Raw genomic sequence first — 11788 nt, 5'->3', positions numbered from 1 at the left:
GCTAGAAAGAAATCAGCTCATTTCTCAAAGAATTGGGGCTACTGGCTAGTTAAAATAGAAATAAACTTTTAAAATATCAAACAAAACAAAAAAACAAAAAAAAAAACCTGGGAGCTTGTTGGCAATGCAGCCTTTCCAGTCTTCCCCACCTCTCAGATGGATTGATTCGGAATTTAAGTTTTCACCAGATTAGCAAATGACTCTTATTCACGTGAATGTCTGAGAAGAGCTGCTGTAAAAGCCTCACCTTAGCCAGACAGCTGCTGAGGTCTGATAAGGATGGTGATACAATTACAACAGGGGATGGGAAGGGTGGCCAGTATTTCTGGGCACGAGGAATATTTTATTAACCAAATGGGCCTGGCAGGCACAAATAAATAAATAGCCAGGCAATAAACTGCCAGCACCAGAGATAAACTTGCTTCGGGCATATAATGAATACAGTTGAGGGGCAATGTTTCTCAGAGAATAACCTTAAATGGAGACTTTTTTAAACTAGGTCTCTTGGTGTGAAAGTTCCATTGTCCAAAAGCTGTTTTTATCATTCCTGGGAGTTTCAGTACGTTTTGGTCTTTTATTTATTTATTTATTTATTTATTTATTTTTGAGAAAAGGGTTGTTACAGAGTCTGCTGAGATTCACGGTCAAGGCCACAGTTGGCCTTCACTGACCGAGGGGGACTTCCTGGGTGCTTGCCTGGGTGCCCCTCCTCTGTAGGACGCTATCTGTGGCATGCACGGGGCCAAACATTGTAATTTTTTTCATGCATAAAATATTTTAAATTAGGAGAGGATATTCTTAAACCTGAAGAAAGCTTTTTGGTCAGGTTTAATATGTTCTAATTGTCTGCTTTTCTTTTTTGAAGATTTTATCTATTTATGTATGTGTGAGAGATAGAGAGAGAGAGAGCACTAGACAGAGTAAGCAGGAGGGTGGGGGGCAGAGGAAGAGGGAGAAGCAGACTCCCTGCTAAGCAGCAAGCCTGATGCGGAACTTGATCCCAGGACCCCGAGATCACAAGCTAAGCCGAAGGCAGACGCTTAACCAACTGAGCCACCCAGGTGCCCCTCTAATTGTCTGCTTTTGATCAAATTATCTTTTGTGGCTACATCCATAAAGTACACTGTCATGTATGAACTCCATGACAACATGGCACCCAGATTTTCTGGATTAACTTTATGGAATCGTGTTTACCCATCGTAAACCCCATATGTTTAAAATTATTATTTTAATTGATTGTTGGCTTCTCTAAAGGAATGCCGATTAACAAGGGAGTGGGGGCAGAGAACCAAACAGAAAGGAAAGAGTTGGCATGAGGCTGACCCAGTCCAGAGTTGAAGTAGCCAATTCATTTTGTTAGTGAAATAGAGGAACATCCTAGGCCACACCCTGGAGGAAGGCAGTGGGGATGGTCAGACACTGAATGGGTCTGAATTCAGACACTAAATATCCAGAATCTTATTTTTTTTTTTTTTCAAAATTAGGGTCAGAAGAAAGAGAAATGGGAAACAATGCACAAAATGAATCAGAAAGACACAAAATGGTAGAATTTCTGGAAAACCACAACATTTTGCTTGTTTAATTAGAAACTGTAGGCGTGGGCTTAGTTTCTTTGGTTATGGGAGTTTGATTCTGGCATCCTATAAAACCAGACTTGAACTCCGATTTTGCCACCTTTAACTGCAGCACTCTGAGTGTTGGTTTCCTCATCCCTACAATAAAGAGACTGAGTCACCATAGTCATGATTTCTGGGATCAATGTGAAGAGTAGATGGCATAGAGTCAGGAGTAAACGTCCCAATACCTGGCACAGAATAAATTTGCAGTAAATGTTGCCTTTGATGACTATGTAAGTATTCCACACATTTATGAAATTTAAAAGGACTCTGTGGGGATCGATTACAATGATCTTTCATAGCTTATTAGTTAGTTCATGGCTTGCTGGAGGCCAGCAGTCAGGGGAACAACCACGTGAGTGCATGAGAGCCCAGGCTTAAGTCTAGCTAACGTCCACAGCAGGAAAGAGCCATCAGCAGATCTAGCGGTTATTCGGTTCTTTAGCAAATCCTCTAGGCTATTTGTTTAAACAAAGCCCTTTGTTGTATCACAGACTTTAGGATAAAAATGTGTGATGAGTTGAGAAAGAGGAACCCATGAAAGAAGAGAAGGGGGTGACAAAAGAGGGGAATCCAAGGAAGGAGGATCCCAGACACAAAGAAAGACAAGTTTTTCAAGGAGCAGAGAGTCATCCACAGGGTTGGAAACAAGGCAGAAGGGTCCAGGTCAGATAAGGACACAAAAGTCATGGGTGGTTTCTGCAGGAGTGTTTTCAGGGACTAAAGGCAAATTATGGCTGGCTGAGGAGTGAATAGGAGATGAACTATGGTTAGCTTGGTTGGTTCCTTTGTTTGTTTTTTAAATCTTGACAGAGAAAGAGAAGACAGGGAAAGGATGGCAATTCTTTGCTTATAGGACCCAAAATATCTAGAGGACATTTTCTATTAGGGTGGGGGACATCTGGATGCTTGAGGGCTGACACAGAAAAGCTAATCAAAAAGAAAGGAATGATCAAGACCTTTGACCAGGGATCAGGGACAAGTGGAGGAATGGACAGGTCCTGAATGGAAGGCCAGAAGAACTCATCCTTTCGTGCAAGATGAAAGAAGAGAAGGGACAGATGCAGATGCAGGTATAGAAACTGTGTGGATCGAGGAGGAGGACGTTGAGTAGGGAACTTCAAGATGATGAGCACTTGAGTCATCTTGAGATAAAATGCACTTCTGAGGACCTGGCTAAGACTGGAGAGCAGGAATTTCCATGGCGCCTACCAACTGGCTGAGATGCAGAATTCTCTCCAGGATCCTGGCAGCCCAAGGGTAGGCATAAGGAAGGTTAGGTGAATTGGGGATGTTCCAAAGCTTATAAACCGACATACCTTGGGTCCCTGTGGTCCAGGCAAGCCTTCGGGACCTGGGAATCCCTTCTGGCCAGGAGAACCAGCAGGTCCAGGAAAGCCTCTTTCCCCCTGTTGGACACCAACACAGGATAAATAACACAGAGAATAGCACTGTCCACCCTGTCCACAACCATTGCTTTCTTTTCTTTACAACTTAATAGTGACATTTGACATTTTTTTCCCCCTCAGATCAACAAAATCGGCACTCAGCAGTAAACGGAAAGCTACCAGCTGTCAGTGTTTGTCTACGGGCTTGAAAGTTTGACCAAAGTTTGCCTTTGGTCTTGTAGGAACTACTTTCCCCCCCAGTGGTGGAGCTATACAGAGCAGAGATTAAGAGAGAGAAGGAATCCAGGACTGGGGTGGCGGGTGGGTGGGGGAAGCCCAGTTAGAAAGTTGAGATGAGTGCCCTGTGTTTGCTTGGGGATGGAGAGAGAGTGAGGCCAAGGCCCAGGAATGTGTTTGGGGAGTGTGCATAATTGCTATGCAGCTTGAAAAGAACAACATGCAGGCTATCAGTGTTAGCCCTTTCTTGATTATACAGGAATTAGTAATCCAATCTGTTATTTGTGTAGGAGATGCAGGAGATATCAAGAGCAGCATAACCAAAAGGGCGGGCTAAATCGGTTTTTAGAAAGAGTTAGGTGATATTATGAGAAAGCCCCTAGTAACGAGCGCGTGAAAATAATTTAGGCCCAATGAGTGACACGCTTCTGCCAACAAAAAATTCTCTGGTGAACATGGATCCTGGGATTACTCTTAATAGTAAAGGTTGCTGGTTGATTCAGTCGGTTTAATTGCACAATTAGCAAATTAAAGTTTTAAACAGAGAAAGAGATCAAGTCCGTGGTTTCATAATGCTGTGTGCACACACATTCCATAAAAAAGAGAAACCAAAAAAAAAAAAAAAAAAGAGAGAAACCAAAGAATTTGCTACTCTGCTCTCAATGCTCAGTTACTCTCACATAACCTAGAGCAGCATCGTGCACATAGTAGGGACTCGAATTCTTTTTTTTTTTTTTTTTTTAATTTTTTTATTTTTTTAGGGACTCGAATTCTTGAGCACAAAAACGAATTCCAGCTTTCCCAACACGGATCTGAATAGACTACATCCAGAGCTTTAGGGAAAATCCTAAATCAAAGTATGCATTAGTTATCGGATAATTTAAACTAAATAGAATAATCGTTACAGTTAGTATGTAAGTTATATGGAAGTTATTCTATCTGAAGAGCTAAAAATACCTTTTCCAAAAATATTTTTCGTCGCCCTTCAATACTGTTGAGCAATTCATTAGTGTCCCTGACAAAAGGCTCTGACAAAGGGAAAAACTTTAGTTCGGCCTCTGTCTTAATTATCACAAATTGCAAGTTAATGGAGCGAATTAATGAGATTTCGCGGCTTTCTTTCTTTCTGGGGTTCTGCAATGGAGCTACGGGCTGGCCCCGCTCTCCGGAAAGCCCGGGCTTGCTACGAAACTTCCCCACCCGGGCAGGGGGCGAGGCGAGCAGCTGCGTTCGTGTGGCCACGGCTCCTTTCACCGGCGCCGGATCCTCCTCGGGTTTCTCTCGGGGACCGGGGCCGGCGCCCTTGGGGCCCGGGGCTCCCGGCGGGGCGGCGCAGGGCGAGCCTGCGGAAAGCGGGGGAGCCCTGCGCGCCTGCGGAAAGCGGGGGAGCCCTGCGCGGCCCGGGGCTGCCGGCGGCCTCGGCAGGCGCGCTCGCCGGATGCCGCCGCCAGGGGGCGCGCCGGAGCCGCAGCCCTGCAAGCCCGCGGGGCTCAACGGGTCCAAGCCAAGCGAGCTCTCAGCAGCCCCCTCGTGTTTACCAACATTCATCCTATAGAGGCGTTCTTTTTTTTTTTTTAAGATTTTATTTGAGATTTTATTTATTTATTTTATTTATATGAGAGACACAGGCAGAGGGAGAAGCAGGCTCCACGCAGGGAGCCCCGTGCGGGACTTGATCCTGAGACCCCAGGATCACAGCCCGGGCCGAAGGCAGATGCTCAACTGCTGAGCCACCCAGGGATCCCCTATAGAGGCATTCTTACAGGCTTTTTTTCTTCCTTCCTTCCTTTCTTTTCTTTTTTCCTTTCTTTCCTTACTTTTTCTTTCGTTCTTTCTTTTCTTTTTTCATTCTTTCTTTCCTTTTTTTCTTTTCTTTTTTTCTTTCTTTCTTTCTTTTTCTTTCGTTCTTTTCTTTTTTCTTTCTTCCTTTCTTTTCTTTTTTCTTTCTTTCTTTTTCTTTCTTTCTTTCCTTTTTCTTTTCTTTTCTTCTTTCTTTCCTTTCTTTTCTTTTTCCTTTCTTTCTTTTCTTTTTTCTTTCTTTCTTTCTTCTTTTTTTGCTAACTCATTCCTTTTTATTTGCACACCCAAAGAGCTACATTTTTTAAATTTTTTATTAAAAAAATTTTTTTTATTGGACTTCAATTTGCCAACGTATAGCATAACACCCAGTGAAGAGCTACACTTTAATGGACAATATTTACACAAGTTGTCTGAAAGGTTCCAGAAGGCTTTCTTTAAATTTATTTATTTTTCTATCTATCTTCTATCTATCTATCTATCTATCTATCACCTATCTATCTATCTATCTATCTATCATCTATCTATCTATCTATCTATCTTACCCCCTCCCCTTTTCTCTGGTTAAGGTTTATGTACAGTTTCTTTAAAATTGGATTTGGGGAATGGAATAACACACTGTGGGACTTTCTGATATGAAGGAAAGAAGAGCAAAGTCCTGGATGAGCTCTACAGAGGGGAAAACTGCAAGGATAGGGTTTGGGGCTTACCTTCTCCCCTTCCAGCCCGTCGCAGAAGCACTGGCCTTTGTCTTTACAGACACAGCCCTAGGAAAAGGGAAAAAAAAGAAAGAGTTTTGCTTAAAAAACAGCTTCATGGATCTTGGCTGATGGGGCAAAAGCAAATGCACTTTTCTGTTCTTTGAGCATTAAGCACCATTCATAGGAGCCAGGCTAGGCTGGGGCGATATAGCCAGAGAAATGAAGCCGAGAAATGAGAAGACGCATATAAAGCTGTCGGGTGAGTGTATGTCATTTTTATTATATTTGGGAATTTTAAGTCATTTATGGAAACGATGAAGCCAACTTTCCTTTTTCTCAGAATAATGTAGAGCTGTGCCAGATGAAAGCGCCGTAACTGGTGAATGGAAAGTGGTCTGATGTTGACACATTTCTTACATTTAACATAATGCATATATATATATATATATTTTATACACACACACACACACACATATGTGTGTATTAACTGGTCAGATCCTCTATAGGTGATTCGTAGGTTTTCTTTTCCTGCAATGATGTTCAAGATCGAGAAAAGATGATCAATAACCCACTATGTGTCTTTAAGAAAAACAAACTAATTCATTGACTTATCAAAATGTTCTTAGTATAAAGCAAAACCAAAACAAAACAAAAATGTAGTTGTGAGCTGGGGAACTCTCATCCCATCTAAGCAGTTACTTGATATATTCTAGAACCTATGCTTACGCCAACACCAATGAAGGCTGATTTTTAAAAATGTCTCTGCCAGCAGAGGAACAAAAAAATAGTTTAAAATACTGAATTGAAAATGTGTTTTGACACACGTTCTGTGTTTACGTATCCATCTTTTTAATTTTTTTCTTCAGGTTAATATTAACGGAGAATGAGTTTGCTTTCCACAGGAAAAGAATATTAATTGACAGCAAAGGCAGGGCAAGTCTAGGACCTGTGCTGGCTGGTTGGTAGGAAAAATAAAAGAAGAAATTGCCTCAGATATTTCCAAAGTGGTGGGCTCTATTTATTTGTTCAATTGAAATGAAACGCTCAAGCAAAATCATCTTTTGTTAAATATATTTCCTGAGCCTGGAGCAGAAGGCTATGCTGCCCTTCAAGGAAGGGAAGTGTAGAGTAATTTTCAGACACCACATTTATATACACCTCACAATTTATAGCAATGGAAAGAGATTGACTGAAAAGGAAAATCTCTATTATCTCCAAGGGTTGGATATTTGGTATTTTTTAGAAGACTAAATTTTGCTGATGTTCCTCCCAGATGTTTGGGGTCATTAAGTCACACCTTGACATAATGATTTAACTTTGTCTTTCTAAATTTTTAAACTCTTATGTTCATTTCAATCACATATTTACATAAACTCTATAAAAGCAATAGTTGTCAAAGTGGGGGTCCCTAGACCAGCAGCATCTGCAACACCTGTAAACTTGTCAGAAATGCAAATTATAGGTCCCACCCCAGATCCCCTGAATCAGAAATCCTGGGGCGGGGGTTGTCTCAGTATTCTGTTTTAATAGGCCCTCTGGGTGATTCTGATTCCACTGCTCTAAACTAGCACCTACAGTCTGAGTCTGCAAGATAGAGCTAATTCTCTAAATGTTTCTGAACACTAGATCATTTGACACACTAATTTGCACATCTGTTTTTTGTTTGCCATGTCTTTTTTCCCCGTCATTCCAAACAAGTAGCCAGGCTTTTGTGCCCTTCACTTTAGGGATGCTTTTGTCACCGAGCTGAAACAAAAGCTGTCTGAAGACAAGAGCCCTGGCTTTTGTTTCTGGTTTAAGCACCTGCTGATAGTTGGTCCCAAGAGTTGGAGGGGCAAGCATGCCTCTCCCACACAGCATTTGGAGGGGGCAACAGAGCCTCAGAAAGGAGTCTGAGTCCTACACCCAAGGCACCAGATATTGGGCAAGGAAGTGCCACCTGCGCCAGGACCCAATGTTTGAGTTCACGTGGTCGTGGTGGGCTCAAGTGGACAAGGAGCATCTCTGACTCTTTGTGTCCCAGATACAACACAGCACTTTCTGAGAATCTCTGGACCACAGAGAAGAGAAGGCAAATTACCAATCCTTTAACCTCTGAGAAGGTACACGGAGGTCATGAGACAGGCCTTATTTTATTTCTTGCAGTGGAAGCTGTACGTTACTAGAAATCTTTCAATGTTAGCTTGAACAAGTTGTGTTTGCCCCCAGATGAGATGAGGTCCTCCTTCTTATTTGCTCCCATGGACCACTTGTAGTTACACAAGTGCATTTGTATTTAACCAATTTGTTATTTAATGATTAATGTATATTTTCCCTGGGTGCCCGTAAGGCCTAGGAGGGAAGGAATTCACATCAGTTACCCTGATGTAGAAGATATCCTGGACAAATGCTTGTGGATTGATTAAATGGATCCATGGGTAGGTAGAAAACTGGTAATTTGTTAACATCCAATTTGGACCTGGAATTTCAAGATATATGAATTATATGACTACTGCTGTGCTGCCGTGACTGAGATATTTTCTCTAGGCATGAATTATGCACAACTGTGGTTGAAGAGGCAAAAAAAATAAACTAGAAGCCTTGGCTATTAATTATTAACTTAAATAATTAATATACAAATAATATATAATATATAAATAACAAAATTATTAATATAAATAACACAAGGCTAATTACTTGTTAGTTGCTTGGAATGAAAAATATTTTTTGGAAAGTTTTAAGCCCTCTGAGTTGAAAAACAGTTCAATGAACCCTTATATCTTCTCATCTAGGTATGCCACCTGTTACTGTCTGTCTGTCTGTCTGTCTCTCTTTCCCTCCCTCTAACACAAATACACACACATGTTTTTTTGCCAAACCCTCGAAAAGTAGACTGGTGACACCATGATACTTCACCACTAATGCCTGTGGGTGCATCTCCCCAAAACAAGGGAATGTTCTTATCCATTTGAAACATCATTCCTGAACCTAAAAAGTCAACACTGATGCAGTCACTTAGGTTACTAGTTTTAAAGTTAGATCTGCAGTTTTATACAAGATTCTTGATGACCATTAGTGAATGGAAACCTGTTTAATTTCCAGCAAATCTTTCATTTCAGACCCGGACTTAGTCTCAATCAATGCTTTTACCTGTAACCAATACATGAAGTTTGATCTCAACCAGTTGCTCTCATGGTTCCAAGAAAGAATCCTTAGGACTCCCCATGGGTGGCATTCAGGGCTTGGATGTGGGGCTTTCTGTGTGTGACCATATTGTTCCCTTGAGTTCCCTGTTGCCCTAGGGTTTGGCTTCCCATCATCACCCACAGTGACCTTGCTCCCCCTTTTTGGTCATCAGAACCATGGTTCCTGATTTTTTATATTATTGTCCTTCAGTTTGGGTCATGGAACCTTAGGGGTAACATGCTGAGCTTTTGTTGATATTTGGCTTCATCGTCTTTACATTAAGATAAAAGCTGTATTTGATGGTTCAAAACCAGCTGTTGGTTAACTGAAAAAAGTTAGTTAAAGCAAGTAATCAAAAACAAATGAACACACAGATAGATGAATGTTTTAGACATTTTATAACTTAAAATGTATACATGTATGCCACTTCTTCAATCTTACAAAATAGGGTCTTTTCTTTGGGAATGTCTGCTCTTGGAACTCTGTGACATCATTCTTGTTAAGTAAGATCATTGACCATTGTGCGCCATTGACAATTTCAACTTCTGGTTTCTTTGAAACGGGCCAATTGCTGAAAGATGCTTATGGAACAATCTGAGTACATAGTCCTTCTTGATATTAAACCATGTTTTTCTCTAACTTCTTAAATGTTTTCTCACCCATACTTAATTGAATAGCAGTTTTTCTATCAATTTTTTTTTATCAAACCTTCCAACCAAGTTGTCAAAGAAACACAAATCGTATGCATTTGTATTTAACCAATTTGTTATGATTAATGAAATCACTTTGTTACTATAATAAGTACAACTGGCAGAAACAACTAACTCCTGGCAATCGTAAAACTCCATCAGTGGAGTAGGCATATGCCAGTGTACTAAGGAGAAGCCCATAGGTCTCAGGTGGGCAGTGTCAGTGGGCACTGACCGATCTTTTATATAGCAAGTATGGAGAGCGCCAGTCAGTCCAGTAGTCACTCAAAAGGAGAGTCATTGAGAGAGGAACTACTGTCTATCTATTCATCCACAATGTCACCCACATGCAGGTGGTCAGCATTATTGACAAGACTCCAAAGCCAGGTCCATGGCTGATTCTATGCTTGGGTTAACAGAAATACTCCAAAACTGTTCCAGCTTTAACTTACAGTTAAAATGACAAGGCTTCGCCTGCCTATATACTTGCAAACTTGGACTGGCTAGGACTTCAGAGTATGTGATAATTTTGCTAACATGTGGATGCTCTACTTGATTGAATAAACTCAAAATTATATCAGAACCACTCTCTGGCTTTTGTTCAACTGCTGCTTTAGAAGCAAGTGCTCCCATGTGATACATCTGAGAGCTCTTCACAAGGCCATGGAAATTAGGCACTTCACTTCTTTGGATGGTAATGGCAATAGCCTCAGACTCAAGATATTCATTTCTCTTAATTAAGCTGTTTTTCCTGAATTAATTTTGAAATTTGCAAATTTGTATGAATAATTCGAATAGATTATTTGGCTAAAAGATACAGTGGCTATGTTTTCATTATCATTGAGCTTGATCCACTTTTTGCACCCACTTTTGAACCACCAGGGAATGTTATCCCATGGTAGACTAGAACACAACCCATCACTTTCTATTCAAATGCTAAATCACTTAAAAACCAGTTTGGCCAAATGCTACTAACCATTAAGAAAGCATAACTGATAGATATTTCTTAAGCAACCATTTTATGACTTTTCCTCTTCCAATAATAAAGCACCTCTTAGTTTCCATATTTCTTAGTGAAGTAAGAAATCATTTGTCATGAGGAGAAAGCTCTTAATAATGATTTTATGGGTTTTCTCACCCTGCTAACCATTAATACAACAGGAAGTGATCCAAGATTAAATGTTGTTTTAGCACTTTTGCATATTAAATACTCGTGAGAATGCTTCATTTAAAAGTCACACTCATTTCTTTGCACAACCCACTTAAAATGCAAAATAAACTGTGATAGTAGAAAATCCTAATGGGTGTAGAAGTCCAGAAATAATAGTTCTTAGGCCAGATCTACATAGGATCTGTTCCCAGATGTGCTAGCTGTGAACTGGAGCTTTGGACAATTTACTTAATCCTTGTAAATTACCCCTTCCATAAAGGAGGATATCAAGCTCTATCCTGCAGTGTTTCTGTGAAGAGGATTTGAGATGCTGCCAATAAGAAGCTTGCAGAGTGCCCTGCATTCAGTAAAAACTCAGTCAACGGGGGGTCGCCTTTCTCCCTTTTCTTGCTATAATATCCTAGGCTGAAGGACACACATGCTACTATTTGATCCTTCCTAGCATCAGTCCCGTCTGGTCACCACCTTCCCAGATACTGCCTCCTGAAGTCGTTTGTCCAATGCCAAACCAATGGTCCTGATCCTAACAGCAACAGTAAGAGATTGAAAAGCATTTTTGTTAAACTACAAATGAATTAAATAGTATTTGTTAATAGTATTCTTAGAGTATATTGAGCATGTTTGTTGATATTATTCATACATGAACATGGATATAATTTGTTTTACTTGTTTAATACAATATTGGTCGGAAACCCCAATGGTCCTTGATACTGGGAAGGTGTGAAATCAAGTGTATTTTACAAAGGCGACAAGCACTTCCTGGGAGGTCTGATCAGCTGGCTCTCACGCTCATCTCTTTATCTCAGCTCCCATTCTGCCCTTGGATCACCCATAAATCGCCCGCACATTGCCTTCTCTTCCCAGCAATGCGGCATAAGGGTTAAGGATCCTGGTTCCGGGGCAGACTTCCTGAGTCTACATCCCACCTCTGCCAAGTCATGTGTATAACTTTAGGTGCTTTCTAGTGCCTCAGTTTCCATATCTGTAAAATGGGTCAAGTGAGTTAATACTGGTAAAGCACTTA

The 11788-nt window shown here is 40.8% G+C and overlaps 1 protein-coding gene across 1 annotated transcript in view; it reads right to left on the bottom strand.

Moving 5' to 3' along the window:
* The window catches only part of COL4A3 (collagen type IV alpha 3 chain), a 130429-nt gene that overhangs the window by 63819 nt on the left and 54822 nt on the right, over positions 1-11788 (bottom strand). The window contains exons 2-3 of the mRNA XM_038573998.1: positions 5749-5805; positions 2936-3025 (exon numbers count right to left, since the gene is read on the bottom strand). Coding sequence (XP_038429926.1) covers positions 2936-3025; positions 5749-5805 — 147 coding nt within the window. The remainder of the gene's footprint in view (positions 1-2935; positions 3026-5748; positions 5806-11788) is intronic.

The sequence above is a fragment of the Canis lupus genome, chromosome 25 (genome assembly GCF_011100685.1).
Source record: "Canis lupus familiaris isolate Mischka breed German Shepherd chromosome 25, alternate assembly UU_Cfam_GSD_1.0, whole genome shotgun sequence".
NCBI lineage: Eukaryota > Metazoa > Chordata > Mammalia > Carnivora > Canidae > Canis > Canis lupus.
This window is presented reverse-complemented; position numbering and strand designations above follow the sequence as displayed.